Below are 18736 nucleotides of genomic sequence, written 5' to 3'. Positions count from 1 at the left end.
AAGAGATAGTGATAGGCAGGTGCGGGGGAGGAGGGGAGAGCAGATCACCAGGAGATGGGTTAAAGGTAAGGAGAGAAAGGAAAAAAAGGGGGTAGAGAAAAGGGAGAGAGGCTAGGAAAGGGAAGAAGAGAAGAAGCATGGTGGATGGGGGTGGGTGTTGTGGGGAAGAGAGCTATGGATTACTTAAAGTGGAAGAATTCAGTGTTTGGGGGGACAAAACGGAACTACAACAAAGATTCACTAGACAGATTCCTGGATGACAGGACTGTTGTACGAGCAGAGATTGGATCAACTAGATCTGTATTCACTTGAGTTTAAAAGATTGAGAGAAGGACTCAGATTCTTCCATGGCTGGGGTATCTTGAATCGGGGATCACAATTTCAGGATGCAGGGTAAGACATTTAAGGTTGAGATGCAGATAAATATCTTATTCATTGGGTGGTGAATATAGCAAGCTGTGGAGGCCAGGTTGTTGAATATATTTAAGGAGATGATAGGTTTCTTGACATAAAAGACATATAGGGTATGAGGAGAAGGTAGGATTATGGTATGGAGATAGACTATCAACTTTGCTCAGATTGATTGGCCAGGTTCAAAGGGCTGAATGACCTTTTTTCCTCCAAGGTTTCTATGTTGTATATGTTTGTCCAAAATATATTGATATGGCCCTTTTGTGGGAAAGAAAAGGTCAATAATGTGTTTTGGTGCTGTCTTAGACAATGCTTTTTTTTTTACACAGCATCATGGTTCTTGGTGAATTTAGAGGCTTATTTCCTCTCTCTCTCTCTCTTAAATTGATGCTTTTTGAAATTAATGATATAATATGTACCATCCTTAACTTTAAATGAACCACCTGCAGTAACACCAATGAACTACAAAATTCCATTTGTGTTGGCAGTTGAGGGAGGAGTAGCTATGGAAGAAGAATTGTCTCTTAATAATACTGGCAACAGAAAAAGGAATCACTTTTCTCTCTTGTTTTCTCCTTTTCTCTTTAGTGCTGCATCTTCCTAATCTTTCTCTTCATGTTTGTTTGTACCACTTCTGCTCCTGCCATCCTTTCAAACAACCATTGCCTCATGCTGCATTCCATCAATTACAACTTTGAATCTGATAATTGGTGGCCCAGGTGAAGAAAAATGGTTGGATCATGATCTTTTTGTCTGAGGCATGGGGCTACGTTATTTCAACATAAGAATAGCCTTGGGCTATTTTTGTAGAATTACTTACCTGGTGATAGTTTTGTTTTTACGAAAATGGTTGTATGCTTTGTTACTCAAAAAGATATTGTTGGCTTATTTATGAAGTACTTTGCTTATTGAAGGATAAGATGACAGAGCAGTAAAGTATTGAATGGAATTCTTTAACAGCTGCTCTGATTTTAGTATCAGCCACTCACCCATCACTCTTGTAGTTGCTAATCTAAATTAGCTACTGATCTAGGATTTCAAGAGTTGCTCTAGACATTTGGTTATATTTAAAGTACATCTACATTTGTCTTCTATGAACTGCCTTCTTCCACCTTGAGCAACGGCCCATCATCTTTATGGTTGCTAACCTGTACTATTAATCCAAGTATTCAAAAGACGATATATAAATCCAGTTGTGAGACTTCCTTGCTGATCTAATGATTTGTGACCTCAGTGTTCCAATAGATAGAAATTAGGAGCTGGGATAATTATATGTCATAATTATTAATTGCACGCATTAAGACATAGAAACATATTGGCCCCTTCACGTGATTTAATAGATTTGGGCCCAAATGAGATGGTTTGTGTTTGTCCTGAACCAGTAAGAAGAAATGAATATCCCCATATGGAACGTATTTACCATCTGTTTCCAACTCTTCCATAAAGAATTAGGCAGCACAGGTACTGAACTTTTTCCTCTTTGCAATTCGAAATTAGTTAAGTAGGATGCATTTACTTTGTAAGACTTGTCGCACAGATGAATTTTCCATTTCAATAAGTTTTAATTTATTTCTTATTTAATGGTAATTGACCTATTCATTCTATCTGAAAATAAATTCCTGAATAGAGTGTTGTTTGTTACTTGGTGCCTTTGTGTCATTAGTGGTCTTGCTGTTCCACAATGGATACATCATAATGCTGCAGAGCTTCATGTTGAATGTATCAAATGGCGAAATCCCATGGATGCTATACCAAACCCTATCACCTCATGTGGAGTTTAGGGTTCCCTTAGCATTATTCAAAGGCAGACATTAGTGTTCTCCTGCTGTCTTGGTTGACATTAATCCCTCAACCAATATCAAAATTAATTGTTTTTTCACTACTTTGCAGATTATGGAACCTTGTCAATTGCCTGTCACATTTTCATACATTGTAACCCACGCTCCAATTCAGTGGTGAATAATTAAGTGTCCTGAGGATGTTACTAATGCCATAGGTGTGCATGTTATTTATTTCTATATTTATCAGAAACTCCAACATCAAAGATAAGGTTGATAGGATAGAAAAGGAGGCAATCAGTGGTCCAGGTGCAATGTTCATAAATCCCTGAAGTCTATTTCAGAGCAATATCAGTGCTTCCTGTATGTTTGCCACGTGCCCTACAAACTAAGCCAAGAGATCCAGACCTGAGGAAGGGGAGATACTTAGCAAGAAGTTGTACTAGATATTGCATTTTCATCACTTTATTTTCAGGTGTTAATTGAAAAAACACAGCAACCATTTCACACTCAGTTATGTATTCTAGGGCATATTTTTCAAATGACTGCAGTAGGAATGTCATTTCTATTCCTACACTATATCCATGTCCTTTGATTTGTTCTGTGCCCAAAAATCCATCATTTTGCGTCTTGAACGTTGATTGCACCTCCTGCATGGATAAGGAGGTCAACAGTGCTCATAGAACTTCAAGGATGGGTTCAAAAAGCAGCTTATAATTGTAGTAATTCCATACCTTTATACTACAATGCCTTGAAATAAAGGTTAACACAACAGCTAACCCTGTTTATTGTTTGTTGTACCTTAATGTAAATTGTTGTGATGCATGTTCAAAAACCCCACTACTAAAGTGAACTTCTGACAATAACCTCTCTGCTACCTTCTTGGCCAATAATTTAACTGGGTCTTTAACTTCTGTCTGAACTATATTAAAAAAAAGTTCACTTGTACATCTTAGCACTCATTAACTAATGCCCAGATTGCCAGCTCAGCTTATGTGCTCAAACACTGAATAGGTTTTAAACTTAGTATCTGATTCAAGAAAGTCATAGAAGCATACAGCATAGAATGTACAATGCATAAATAGGACCTTCATCCACTAAGTCTACGCCAGTTATCACCATTTACACTAACCCTACACTAATCCCACTTTTAGTTCTTCCCATGTTCCCTTCAACTGCCCCTAGATTCTATCATTCAAGTACACACTCAGAGCAATTTACAATGGCCAGTTAACCTATGTGTTTAGCTTGTGGTACACCCAGAGAAAACCCACCTTGTTATAGGGAGAACATGCAAACTCTATGCAGACAGCACTGGAGGTCAGGATTTAATCCAACTGTGTCACCATGCTATCCAAAATCTTAAGCAAGCTGTTGTGTTGGTCAAGGGGATCAGAGGATTTGGAACAAAGGGAGTTAAATATAGCTGAAGTACAGGTGAACCACAATCTTAATGAATGGTTTGCTCTTGTTTGTATTATTATTTATAAGAACATAAAGAAACAGGTTTGGATAAATATTACTGTTGATATATGAAAAAAATCATTAAGTTCAGATATTTTTGAATGCAGTTTATTTCAATTTTTAACAATTTTCATATATAGCTTCTCAACTGTTGTCCTTTGACCACATTCATAACACTGTATCTCCCTGCGGCATGGTTTATATAAAACATTTATTAAGAGCACAAAAGACGATCATTAAGATACGAATATTGGTTTTAATTGCTGTGTAATGGTTATTTTGTAATTTAGAAACCTTTTGATGTGCTTCTAGCTGCAATACACAGCCATATGGGGAAAAAATAGTACTCAAAAGCCTTAAATTGTCAAAAGACATTAGAGGTTATTTGTGCAATTAATGATTCCAGTACTGAAATGAATTGAAACCCCCTCATACACTTTGACTGCTATTGACCGCAAACTACAAAGTGATAGATACATGTTGCTCTTGGACAATCTTTTTCTTCCACCGGATTTTTTAATCATTTTTTACCCAGTCTCCCCTTGTGTTTATTATCGCCGACCCTTATTCAGTGCTCTTTGTGTAGGGTTTCAGCACGCCACACAACCTCTGAGTCAAGGTTATGGTGATAAATTCTATAGTATTGTCACTTCTATTCTGAGGAAATTGGTTTGGTGCTTTCGCATTGAAGGCAGATAATTTGCTGCAGTCTTTCAAATGAATTAGAAATGGATTTGAAGTTAGAGTTCATGCCTCCCATTACACCACACGAAGAGAAGTGTCTTAAGGCGGTGTACCTACTCCTGCCTTCATTATGTGCACTTAATACCTTTCCTTTTTGTCATTTAATGAAATTCCCCACAGAAGCATGTCTTGCTAACTAAACCTTTTAGATTGCACAACTCATTTCTCAAAAAGGAAATTATAGGCCCCCTCATGTTGAGAGTTGGAGTCACTAAGTCCTTGCCCTTCCTATTATTTCATTAGTTCTAACCTCTATCCTTTTTTATGAAAGGTTCACTTAAAAATTTCATTCCTCGAGTTAAGGCAACAATTTAGTTGAGTAGTTTGACATTGGTTTAAATAAAAGTTGATGAACTGCTCAGAAGCCTACCCCCATCCTTATGTCTTTGTCAAGATGGTCCAGACCATGCTTACCTTGAAGACATGGAGCTAACACAGATCTCCCAATGCTCACAACAATCTTATCCAGTACAGGATATTTTACTCAATTTAGACTATTGATTTAGACTACTAATTATCAGGATTTTCAGCTGGGTTTGTCAGGTCGGATGCACAGGTTTAAAGTGAACAAGTTTCAAATGAAAGATCAAAAAAAAAATAGATTTGTTCTTACTGCAGAATAATGGATATTTGGAAGGTTTGAGTGAAACCGGCATAATTATCTTTTTCACGAACAACCGATAAATTTAGGAATGGAAATCAGCATCAGAGATCTAGGTTGACTGAGATTATTAAGTACACTGCGTTTCACTGAACACTCTGGAAAGGCATAATAGACCATAATTCTAAAGATTTGCACAAGGGAATTTGGGAAGGTAAAAGTCAAGTTTATTGTCATATGCACAAGTACATGTAAGCACAAATGAAATGAAAAACCTATTTGCAGCAGCATCACAGACACATAACATCAGATACACAACATTCACAAGAAAAACATAAATTGTACACAATTTTTACAAGAAAGAACATAATTAGAACAAAAAAACAAAAAGCAAAGTCCATTGTAGTGCAAAGTTGTCTTAGTGTTGCTATACTGAGGTAGTGATTAGGATTGTGCAGGTTGGTTCTGGAACTGAATGGTTAAAGGGAAGTAGCTGTTCTTGAACCCGGTGGTATGGGACTTCAGGCTTCTGTACCTCCTGTATGATGGTAGCTGCGAGAAGATGGCATGGCCCAGATAGTGGGGATCTTTGATGATAAATATTGCCTTCTTGAGGCAGTGGCAGTGCCTCATGTAGAGGAGAGGGGTTATCAGACAGTTGGCAAGAGCTTAATTGTGAGGATTCTTACATTTGAGAATATTGAGGGTTTTATTGAGAGTGTTTACAATGAACTTGCATAGAACAAGTGGAATTGTTGTGGTGCATTCTAAGGTACTTTGATTAGTTCAAAATTGTGGTGCACATATTGAGACTCGGAATGAATTGGAACAGTTTTGGCCCACCTAGTTATATATTTGATCATTTATTCATTTCTTTTTAGTGCTATGCAATTGAAAATAAATTGGTAAATTGGTTTATTATTGTCACGTGTGCTGAGGTACAGTGAAAAACATTGTTTTGCAAGCATCCATACAGATCATTTCATCACATCAGTGCATTGCAGTAGTACAAGGGAAAACAACAGAATACAGAATAAAGTGTTATAGTTGCAGAAAAAGTGCAGTACGAGCAGACAGTAAGGTACAATGCCATAACGAGGTAGATTGTGAGGTCAAGAATCCATCCTTATTGTGCTAGGGAATCGTTCAATAGTGGGATAGAAGCTACCTTGAGCCTGGTGGTACATGCTTTCAGGCTTTTGTATCTTCTGCCCGATGGGAGGGGGCAGAATGGAAAAGTCTGGGGGGGGTGAGGTCTTTAATTATGTTGGCTGCTGTACCGAAGCAATATCAACGGTTTCTGGGTCATTTTGCATTACTCCAGAAATTTAACAGGCATTCTCAGTCATGCATCATGCTTTACTTAGACTGGTAATTGTTATAAGGATTTTCTGTAATTTCTACATCAGGTGGGCATCAAATGACATTTTTTTCCTTTTAGCCCTGATTTCTCCCTAAGTTGCCATTCTCCAAACCCTTGGTTCTCCAACACCGGTTCCCTCAACCCACCAGGCCCCCAGTAGAAGGAGGCCCTTATCCCCTGACAACTGCCTTAATACTGCAGTCAGGTGGCACATTAATGTGCATGTAAGAATTTGCATATAAACTATCTGAATCACTAAGAATTCTGCCTTGAAGACATTTCTGGTTGTCTTCTATTTTCTTACATGATTATCCAGTTGACTTTGAGATGTCTAGCTTTTGCATTATTGTATATATCAAATCTTTGCATATACAAAGCCACCAGAATCATTTAATTGGATATCATATTGCAACCAACTCCAGCTATTCATTCCTTAATATGCAAACTAGCAGAATTACTTTACTACTTGAATAATCCATTATGCTTTCTTGTACAAACAGCAACTTTGGAAATTTGTTAATATGTAATACAGGAAGTGAAGCACGTCATACATTAGTTGCATTAATGCGTGAATAATATATTTTGTTCCCTCTCAGTTCCACTTTCTATTCAGAGCAGTCGATATTTTTTTTCTTGGAATGGCATTTCCACCCTGCTGTGAACCTCTGTGGAATTTCCTTGACGTGCTCCATCAATCTATCATATGCTAGAATTGGATCCTCAGCTACTTCATCCAGTGTTGCTAATGTCACCTCACAGAATTTCTAGAATGGCTTCATTTTGGGCCAGTCCCATGTCAGTTTTATGCTTTTGCATTGAACACTTCTTTCCAAATGAACTGTAGTCATGAAACTGCGTCAGCGAACACCCTGTGCAGCTTCATAAAGTGCCATAGGATCTTCTACATGTGTTAGTTCACTAAAAAATGCATTGTGTTTAACCATAGGCCAACTACAGGAATTTTCTTTGCTAATTTTCTTGCAGAGAGGCTAACATACTGGAAATGCATGGGTACTGGCAGTCTACTAGTATCTTGCCAAAAAAACATTTTTCATTTGAACCTAGATAGTAAGTAGTAGCATGCAATTCAACCATGAGCTAACCAATCACACGTGAATTGATTTTGAAATCTTATGTTTTAGTGGAGACAAGCTGACAGCACCTACAAAATAATAGCATATGACAGATTGATGGAGGATGTCAAGAAAATTCCACAGAGGTGCAGGGCAGAAATGCCATTCCAAGAAAAAATATTGACTGATCTAAATAGAAGGTGGAACTGAGAGGAAACAAGTGAGGTAGTTCAAATGAGATAGCTTGATAATATCGGTTGAGATTTAAATCTTGGCCAGAACTTCCATGTCCTTCAGGTCTTTACATCCATCTAAGGGGATGGATCCTCAATTTAATATCTCATCTGACAGATGGCACCTTTGACAGTGTATTGCTCCCTCAGTATTACAGTCAACTTTGATCCTAAATAGTGTTCCATCTCTGGAGAGGGGCTTAAGCATGCAAACATTTGACACAGCTGAGAGATGCTAGTGAGCAAAGGCTGCCACCTTAAAGGCCAATGCTAACCTCTTTGTTTCTCATCTAGGATTAACTAACCAACATCAAAAACAAACTTCCGACTATATATTTTGCTATGGATCAGTTGCTCAGTTTACTATCTGATTGAATCTTTCCAGAGTGCTGCCTAAGAACTGTTGCATATTTTACTTGGCTCTAGGCCTTCCAATTTAATGCTGTGGAATTAAGACCATGTTGCCAAGGGAGTGCCCTACAATGAGCGCCCCAGGACAAGTTGTTACGAACCAGCAACAAAAGAAACACACCGAGTCATGTATCAGTGTTAAAAACTATTTTATTAATAACTACTTATGATAATAAGAAAAATAAAAGTAAAAATGTTAGAATGTTAGAAGTAAAAATGTTAAATCTTAAACTTTAACCCCAAAAACTCTAAACTCAAAGTGCGTGTGTGGCAAATTCCCAAACTCCAAGTCCAGGAATATTTCTCAAAGTTCAGTTCAGCAAGCCATAAGGTGAAATGTGAGCAAAGGCTTCTTCAACAACCACCATTGACTGAAGACAAAACGTAGATGTAGAGAGAAAATAGAGAGTAATTATGAAATCCAAATGTCCCACTTGGGAACCCAAACGACACCTCAGTGTTTACTCAGCAGTGACCACTCCACCGCATCTTCCTCACCCCGAAAGGCTCTCGAATCGTGGCTGTCCACACAAGTACCTGTTTCGCTCTACAGGTTAACGACAAAGTGGACTCTGCCAGATTACTCCAAAAATCCATACGTGGATTGTAGTGACAGGCGCAGTTACTGTTTCTCATCCATTGATAGAGACAAGCAGGCTGATGTCTCTCTCTCTTCTCCTCTGACTGACTGCCTGAAAAACGTCATTACGTCCTTTATCTTCTGTAGACGTAATCACGCCAACACACACACACACACCACTATGCTCTATCTTAAAGGGACATTCACCAATAGTAACCCAGTTCGTAACAAAGCCAGTCCAAGTTCCCCTGTAACATTGCAAAGGAGCATTGCTCAAGAAAAGTATCACCCCAAGAATGACATGGGTAGGGGTGTCTGGTTTACTTTCACAGTTGGTGTGAATTGTGCGTAAATTATTACAAATGCAATTTTACAGCACAGAAAAAATAATAACCTAAAAACCAAGAAGTGCAGATACTGAAATTTTGAAAGAAAAACAGACAATGGTGGAAACGTTCAGACAGCATTTGTGGAAAGAGAAACAGAGTTAATGTTGCAGGTCAATGCCCTTTCATTGGAACTGATAAAAGTTAGAAATCAAATGTATTTGATTTCTGCTTTTATCTTCGTATTGGCATTGATTTATTATTGTCGATCATACCAAGGTGCAGTGAAAAATTTGTCTTGCATACCATTCATGCAGGTCAATTCATTACACAGTGCATTGAGGTAGTACAAGGTAAAACAATAACAATGTGGAGTAAAACGTCACAGTGACAGAGGAAGTGCAGTGCAGGGAGACAAAAAGGTGCAAGATCATAACAAGGTAGATTGTGAGGTCAAGAGTCCATCTTATCGTATAACAGAGCCACTCAATAGTCCTATAGCAGCGGGATAGAAACTGTCCTTGAGCCTGGCGGTATTTGTCCTCAGGCTCCTATATCTTCTGAGAGGGGAGAAGAGAGAATGTTCTGGATGGATAGGGTCTTTGACTATGCTAGCTGCTTCACCGAGGCAGTGAGGGGTATAGACTGAATCCATGGAGGGGAGGCTGGTTTCTGTGATGTGCTGGGCTGTGTCTACAACTCTTTGTAGTTTCTTGCGGTTCCGAGTAGAGCAGTTGCCATACTAAGCTATGATGCATCCAGATACGATGCTTTCTTTGGTGCATCGATAAAATTTGGTGAGTATCAAAGGGGCCATGCCAAATTTCTTTAGCCTCCTGAGGAAGTGGTGGTACTGGTGAGCTTTCTTGGCTGTGATGTCTACCCGGTTGGACCAGGATGGGCAATTGGTGATGTTCACTCCTAGGAACTTGAAGCTCTCAACCCTCTCGACCTTAGCACCATTGACGTAGACAGGTGCATGTGCACCGCCCTCCTTCCTGAAGTCAATGACCAGCTCTTTTTTTGCTGACATTGAGGGAAAGATTGTTGTCATGACATTATGTCACTAAGCTCTCTATCTCCTTCCTGTACTCCGACTCATCGTTATTTGAGATACAGCCTACTACGGTGATATCATCTGCAAATTTATAGATGGAGTTAGAGCAGAATCTGGCCATGCAGTCATGAGTATATAGGGAGTAGAGTAGGGGGCCTGAGCATGCAGTCTTGTGGGGTACCAGTGTTGAGAATAATCGTGCTGGAGGTGTTGCTGCCTGTCTTTACTGATTGCGGTCTGTTGGTCAGAAAGTTAAGAATTCAGTTGCAGAGAGAGGCGTTGAGTCCCAGGTCTTGGAGTTTGGTGATGAGTTTTCTTGGAATTATAGTATTGAAGGCGGAGCTGTAGTCAATAAACAATTATCTAATGTAGGTGTCTTTACTGTCTAGATGCTCCAGAGGTGAGTGTAGGGCTAAGGAGGTGACATCCACTGTAGATCTGTTTCGGCGGTAGGCGAATTGCAGTGGTTCGAGGTTTTCCAGGAGGCTGGAGTTAATGTGTGCCATAACCGCCCTCTCAAGGCATTTCATGATAGTGGATATCAGAGCCACCAGTCAGTAGTTATTAAGGCTTGTTACCTTGTTTTTCTTAGGAGCTGGGATGATAATGGTCTTCTTAAAACAGATGGGAATCTCAGATTGAAGCGGGGAGAGGTTAAATAGGTCTGCAAATACCCCCGCCAGTTGATCAGCACAATATCCGAGGACACTGCCAGGAACACCATCTGGGCCAGATGCTTTCCACGGGTTCACTCTCCAGAAGACTGATCTTGCGTCCTCAATGGTGACCACTGGTTCAGGTGCATTGGAGGCTGTCAGGGTGGGTGGTGACAAACCAATTCCCTTATGTTCAAAATGTGCATAGAATGCATTAAGCTCATCGGGAAGGGATGCGCTGTTGTTAGCAATGCTGGCTGACTCCGTTTTGTAGTCCGTTACAGCATGTCAGCGCTGCCACAATTGACGGCTGGTCTGGGACTCAGTTTTGGACTGATAATGTCTTTTGGCATCTCTGATAGCTCTTTTATGATGAAAGTCAATGAAAAGAATTAAATAACTGAAAATAATCAAATCAATAGAGCACAAGTTTGAGACTGCTAGAGGTAATTTTAATAGAAACTGGCTTTTTACCAGTGTCTCATCCTATTTCCTGATTTAATGAGGTTTCCTCCCTTCTTTCCTTGCAGGTCACTCCTGCTGAACCGAGCAAGACTGAGTAGCAATTATAGGTTCCTTCAGCAGAGATGGAAAACAAAAGGCATGCGCTGCATCGGGGGAGTGTTGTATCGTGTATCTGCCAACAAGCTTGCGAAAAGCAGTTCCATTCCCATCAAAACTGGAGTCACAAATGCAAGGAGTGCTGTGAAATCAGGTAAAATGACCAAATATCCTGAAATGATCTACATAATAGGACACTTCGTGCACTCCTAAATTGAATAAAATTGCAAGTCATTGAGAGTCATAAGGCATGGAAACAGGCCATTTGGCCTACCACATCCATGCTGACTAATGGGCAACCCTCTATATCATTCTCATCTTCCAGCACATAGCCCACAGCATTCCAGGCTTAGGTGATTTAAGTACTCATCTCGACACAAGTTAAATCTTGTCAGCAACCCTGCTTCCACCACTTTCTCGGACAGTGTACTCCAGGTACTCGCCAAGGTGCCTATCTAAGTTAATCCCTTTTGCCTGCATTTGGCCTGTATCCACCTAAACCTTTCCTTTCCATGTACTTGTCCAAATTTTTTTAAACATTGTAATTATACTTGTCTCTACCACCTCATCTGGCAGCTCCTTCCATATACCCACCACCCTCTGAATGGAAAAAACTTGCCCCTCAGATCCACTTTAAATCTTTCGGTCTCACCTTAAACCTATGCTCTCTAGTTTTAGAAAAAGACTGTGACTATCAACCACATCTATGCCCCTTGTAATTTTATAAACCTCTTATAAGGTCACCCCTAAGCCTCCTTCACTCCAGGGAAAACAGTCCCAGCTATCCAATTTCTTCTTATAACTCAAACCGTCCAGTCCAGGCAATATCCATATGAATCTTTTTTGCACCCTCTCTAGCTTAATCACTTGCTTCCAACAGCATGGCGACCAGAATTGCACTCAATGCTCCAAATGCAGTCTCACCAATGTTCTGCACAACGGTGACAATGACGTCCCAACTCTTGTAATCAATGCCACAACAACTTAGAACAGCAACAAATAATTACAACAATAGGCAAGCATTAGTAATTTTTAAAAATGAATTTCTTCCTCATGTTGTATGTATTGCTCGTGATAAGTTTTCACATTTCCTCCATTTAAGTGCGATGTGAGTTCATGGGAGCTGACATATGTACAATGAAATATATATGTCTTCTTCTGTGTCTGACCTTGTGAGAAAAGAGCAGTAAATAATTGATACTTTGTGTTTGGCTTTGGCTTTGAGCTCTTTTCTGAGACTTCAGAAACTGTCAGAAAAATCTGATATTTGGCATGGTAGGGTAGCAGTTAGATTAATGCTATCACAGCGCCAGCAACCCGGGTTCAATTCCCGCCGCTGTTGGTAAGGAGTTTGTGCGTTCTCCCCGTGTCTACGTGGGTTTCCTCCGGGTGCTCCAGTTTCCTCCCACGTTCCAAAGACGTACAGGTTAGGAGCTGTAGGCATGCTATGTTGGCGCCGGAAAAGTGGCGACACTTGCGGGCTCCCCCCAGCACATTCTCAGTAACGCAAAAAGATGCATTTCACTGTGTGCTTCGATGTACACGAGACTAATAAATAAATATCTAAATATCTATAGTTAAAGCAGGGTCACATTAATGTAGGAGGCATCTAATGTGTTAAATTGATGTAGGTACATGGGAGGCAGGTAATCTTGCATCATATTGTAATTACCAAAAGCTATGTTTCCTTTGAAAATCTATCTGAAGTTTTTGGGAGCACTCATGACAAAGAGAAAAATTAGTAAATGCAGAGTAATGCAAAGATTGTTTGCAAACTCCTGTCACTTCACCTGTTACCTTTTTCAAACTTTTTTTTAACAAAAAACACATGTAGCTTCCCTGACCCTGATGATTAAAGCATTCTTATTTCAAATCCTTCTCCATGAAAAGATAACAAAAGAATGGACTTCAGATATGTCACAGGTAGACATGGTGGTGAAGGAGGCATTTGACACATTGCCCTTCCTCAGTGAAGGTATTGAGTATAGGAGTTGGGATGTTATGTTGCAGTTGTATAAGATGTAAATAAATTGGTAAATTGGTTAATTGTTGTCATATGTACTGAGATACAGTGAAAAACTTGTCTTGTGTACCATTCATAACAGAACAAATTCATTACATGATGCATTGAGGTAGTACAAGGTGAAACAAAACAGTGCAGAATAAAGTGTTACAGTTACAGAGAAAGTGCAGCGCAGGTAGACAGTAAGGTGCAAGGTCATAACAAGGGAGATTATGCAGTCAAGAGTCCATTTTATCGTACTGGGCAACCATTCAATAGTCTTATAACAGCAGGATAGAAGATGACCTTGACCATCAGAATCAGGTTTATTAACACTGACGTATGTCATGAAATTTGTTGTTTTGCGGCAGCAGTACTGTGCAAGACATAAAAATTACTATATGTTACAAAAATAAATAATGCAAAAGAGGAATAATGAGATTCGGTTCATGGACCATACAGAAATCTGATGGTGGAGGGGAAGAAGCTCTTCGTAAAACATTGTGTGTGGGTCTTCAGGCTCCTGTGCCACCTTCCCGATGGTAGTAACGCAAAGAGGGCATGTCCCGGATGGTGATGGTCCCTAATGATGGATACTGCCTTCTTGAGGCACTGCCTCTTGAAGATGTCCTCAATGGTGGGGAGGGTTGTGCCTGTGATGGAGCTGGCTGAGTCTATAACCCTCTGCAGCCTCTTTCAAACCTGTGCATTGGAGCCTCCATACTAGGCGGTGATGCAACCAGTCAGGATGCTCTCCACCATACATCTGTAGAAATTTGCAAGAGTCTTTGGTGACGTACCAAATCTCCTCAAACTCCTAATGAAGTAGAACTGCTGGCATGCCTTCCTCGTGATTGCATCAATGTGTTGGGCCCAAGATAGATCTTCTCAGGTGTTGACGCCCAAGAAATCGAAGCTGCTCATCCTTTCCACCACTGACCTCCTCAATAAGGACTGATGTGCATTCTCCCGACTTCCCCTTCCTGAAGTCCACAATCGATTCCTTGGTTTTGCTGACGTTGACTGCGAGGTGGTTGTTGTGACACCACTCAAGCAGCCGATCTGTCTCACTCCTGTACACCTCATGGTCACCACCTGAGATTCTGCCAACAACAGTGGTGTCATCGGCGAATTTACAGATGGTGTTTGAGCTGTATTTAGCCACACAGTCATGAGTGTAGGGAGAGTAGAGCAGTGGGCAAAGCACACAACCTTGAGGTTTGCCTGTGTTGATTGTGAGCGAGGAGGAGGCCCTGGTGGTAAGTGCTTTCAGGCTTTTGTATTTTCTGCCCAGCAAGAGAGGGGAGAAGAGAGAATGTCTGGAGTAGGTGGGGTCCTTGATTATACTGGCTGCTTTACCGAGGTAACGAGAAGTATAGACAGAGTACGTGGAGGGGAGACTGATTTCCGTGATGTGTTGAGCTGTGTCCACGACTCTCTGCAGTTTCTTGCAGTCACAGGCAGAGCAGTTGCCCATACCAAGCTGTGATGCATCCAGATAGGATGCTTTCTATGGCGCATCAACAAAAATTAATGAGGGTCAAAGGGGACATGACAAATTTCTTTCGTCTTCTGAGGAAATAGAGGCGCTGGTGGGGTTTTTTGGCAGTGGCTTCTACATGGTTGGACCAAGACAGGCTATTGGTGATGATCACTCCTTGGAACTTGAAGCCCTCAACCTTCTCGACCTCAGCACCATTGATGCAAATAGGAGCATGTGCATCGCCCCCCCTTCCTGAAGTCAATGATCAGCTCTTTTGTTTTGCTGACACTGAGGGAAAAGTTATTGTCATGACACAATATCTCTAAGCTCTCTATCTCCTTCCTGTACCTTGACTCATCATTATTTGAGATTCAGCCCACTATGGTGGTATCATCTGCAAACTTGTAGATGGAGCTAGAGCAGAATCTGGCCATGCAGTCCTGAGTGTACAGGGAGTAGAGTAGGGGGCTGAAGATGCAGTCTTGTGGGGCACCAGTATTGAAAATAATCATGGTGGAGGTGTTGCTGCCTATCCCTTCTGACTGCAGTCTGTTGGTCAGGAAGTCAAGGATCAAGTTGCAAAGGGAAGCGTTGAGTCCCAGGTCTCGGAGTTTGGTGATGAGTTTGCTTGGAATTATAGTATTGAAGGTGGAGCTGTAGTCAATAAACAATAGTCTAACGTAGGTGTCTTTACGTCCAAATGCTCCAGAGATGAGTGTAGGGCCAGGGAAATGGCATCCGCCGCGGACCTGTTTTGGCAGTAGGTGACTTGCAGTGGGTCGAGGTTGTCTGGGAGGCTGGAGTTAATGCGTGTACGTTGGTGAGGCCACAACTGGAATATTGTGTACAGTTTTACCCTATTATCGGAAAAATATCAGTAAGTTGGAAAGAGTACGAAGAAGATTACAAGAATGTTGTCAGGACTCCAGGGCCTGTTATTAGGAGAGGTTGAGCAGGCTAGGACTTTATTGCTTGGAGCATAAGAGACTGAGGGGTAACCTTATAGAGATGTATAAAATCATGAGGGGCATAGATAGGGTGAATGTACAGTCTTTTGTCCAGGGAAAGGGAATCAAAAACTAGAGGGCATAGGTTTAAGTTGAGAGGGGAAAGATTTAAAAAGGACCTGAGGGGCAACTTTTTTATTCAGGGGGTGGTGTGTATATGGAACGAGCTCCCAGAGGAAGTGGTTGAGACAGGTACAATAACAACATTTAAAAGACATTTGGATAAGTACATGAGTAGGAAAGGTTCAGAGGGATATGGGCCAAACATGGGCAAATGGACTAGCTTCGATGGGCATCTTGGTTGGCATGGATCAGTTGTGCCGAAGGGCCTGTTTCAATGCGGTATTACTCTGTGCTGATTATCCAAAATTCCTCAGGCAAGTAAAGCTTTTTGTAAAATTAGAGAGATTTGTTGATTTTTCTCCTTGCTGTTCTTGAAGAATCGGTGACGCAGAATGTTGAAGCATCATTGAATACAGCCCCTTAAGCATGACATAGACTGGGGATATGCCCCTGAACAAACATCGATTTAAAGCCACATCTCTAAAGAGCCATTAGAACTTGCATTGCCTCAAGCTGAACAAGACCCACAGGGGAGTACTATTCATTTGAAATTCATCCCTTTTTCCTTTCCTTCATTAACTAATTAATGTTACATTTAGTTCTTCACCCACTTGGTTAACATATACTATGTTATGCAGACTTACATTCATAGTTTACATGCCACTTTGTTGCTTATGAATCATCAGCTTGGCTCACTCAAGAGATTTTAATCATTTCTCATGGGTTCCAGTATAGTATCCTCCATCATTCTGCACGTTCAGTTTCCTGAGAGATATATAAGAGCTGAAAACTTGGCTCCTTCTCTCAGAAAATTGAATACATGTGGAAAAACAGTTTGTACTAATAGAAATTGTGCACAGACCATTGAATAAAATGGCCTTTCCCTGTTCTAACTCTTTAGTTTTATGAAAAATATCAGAAAATATTTTGCCTTGAATGTCATTTCAGAGTACATAAATTTTTTTTTAAATATTGTTTGTTTTTGTAGTGGTGACATTCCATATTTTGTTTCCTTACTGTTGGCTACTTCAATAAGTCACTATCAAGATTATCCTGGAAAGGTTGAACTGAACACTGTGGGTAATGGCTAATGAGACTATTAACTAGTCTAGATGCTCATTTGGAATGGCCTATTAAAAGCAGATCATGATGTTGTTTTACATAAAGTCAGAGCAATACAGTATGGATACAGGTCCTTTGGCGTAATGAGACCATGCCGACCACAGTGCCCACCCAACTAGTCACAGTTTTCTGCAATTGGCCCATATCCCTCTAAGCCCCGCCCCTTTATGCACCTATCCAAGTGCTTCTTAAATGACCACTTCCTCTGGTGGCTCATTCCATATACTCACCACCTTCTGCGTGGAAAAGTTACCCCTCAGGTCCCTTTTAAATCTTTCCCCTCTCACCCTAAATCTATGCCCCCTAGTTTTGGACACACTACCCTGGGAAAAAGACTGTTACCGTCCACCATATCTTTATCTCTCATAGATTTAAACACTTTTATTAGGTCACCCCTCATTCTCCTATGTTCCAAGGAATAAAGACCTAGCCTGGTCAACCTCTCCCCATAACTCAGGCCCTCTGTTACAAGTTCTGAGGCTGCCACAGGTGTTAGGCCAAAACTTGCTGCCAGTGGCAAACTGCCCTCATTCACTACATCCAAGTTTTCCTCCAACTTGATCACCATTCTCTCTTGGAAATATATTGCCAGCCCTTCATTGTCACTGGGTCTAAATCCTCAGACTCCATTACAATAGCACTGTAGAAGTTACTGCAGTGGTCACAGAAGGGTGCTAACCACCAGCACTTCAAGAGCAGTTTGGGATGGGCAATAAATGTTGGCCTTGCCGGGGATGTCCATATTCCAAAAATGTCATTGTGTCTCCCTATCCATTGAACTCCAATCTGATCAATATATATTGGGTATTACTCTCACTGCTGTGACTACAATTCTGACTAAGTGACATAGAGCAGCTGACCAAAGACTTTAAGCCAATATTTATACCTGCACTGTGGAGCTGATCCAAAGAAAGTATATTTTGCGCCAAGGTTGTGGTTGTTTCCACTCAATGAAAAGTACAGAACATCTGTATCAAGCCGTTGAGATTACAGGGTCATGGAATGAACTGTCATTCAAAATTGGTGGTTAGGTACAGCAGGATATGATACGGTTTAATGCATCATCTCTTCTCTCCTGGCTGGTTATTGGTGTACTATGTTGGTGTTAAGGATTGTAATGTGGATAGAGAGACCTGGTCTGTATGGGGGAAGTTTACTTTGTAGGTTTCTTTTGAAAATCATTTTTGTATAAGTAAGGTAAACTGGATCAGCAAAGATTGGGGGCGTAGTGGATGGTGAGGAAGGCTATCAAAGCTTGCAGCATGATCTTGACCAGCTGGGAAAATGGGCTAAAAAATGGCAGATGGAATTTAAGGCAGACAGGTGTGAGGTGTTGCACTTTGGGAGGACAAACCAGGGTAAGACTTATACAGTGAATGTTAGGGCACTGAGGTGTGTGGTAGAACAAAGGGACCTGGGAATATAGATCCATAGTTCCTTGAAAGTGGCATCACAGGTAGACAGGGTCATAAAGAAAGCTTTTGGCACTTTGGTCTTCATAAATCAGGGCATTGAGTACAAGAGTTGGAATGTTATGTTGAAGTTGTACAAGACATTGGTGAGGCCGAATTTGGAGTATTGTGTACAGTTCTGGTCAACTACCTACAGGAAAAATATCAATAAACTTGAAAGAGTGCAGAGAAAATTTACAAGGATATTGCCAGGGCCTGAGGACCTGAGTTATAGGGAAAGGTTGAATAGGTTAGGTCTTTATTTCTTGGAGTATAGGAGAATGAGGGGAGGTCTTCGAGCTATACAAAATTATAAGGGGTATAGATAGAGTGAATACATGCAGGCTTTA

The 18736-nt window shown here is 40.7% G+C and overlaps 1 protein-coding gene across 2 annotated transcripts in view; it reads left to right on the top strand.

Moving 5' to 3' along the window:
• zc3h3 (zinc finger CCCH-type containing 3) overlaps positions 1 to 18736 on the top strand; it is a 205114-nt gene that overhangs the window by 91671 nt on the left and 94707 nt on the right. For both annotated transcript variants that reach the window (XM_052023588.1, XM_052023589.1), the window contains exon 5: positions 11228 to 11412. In XM_052023588.1, coding sequence (XP_051879548.1) covers positions 11228 to 11412 — 185 coding nt within the window. The remainder of the gene's footprint in view (positions 1 to 11227; positions 11413 to 18736) is intronic.

The sequence above is a fragment of the Pristis pectinata genome, chromosome 9 (assembly GCF_009764475.1).
Source record: "Pristis pectinata isolate sPriPec2 chromosome 9, sPriPec2.1.pri, whole genome shotgun sequence".
NCBI lineage: Eukaryota > Metazoa > Chordata > Chondrichthyes > Rhinopristiformes > Pristidae > Pristis > Pristis pectinata.
Note: the sequence above shows the minus strand (reverse complement) of the source record. Positions and strands in the feature narration are given on the sequence as shown.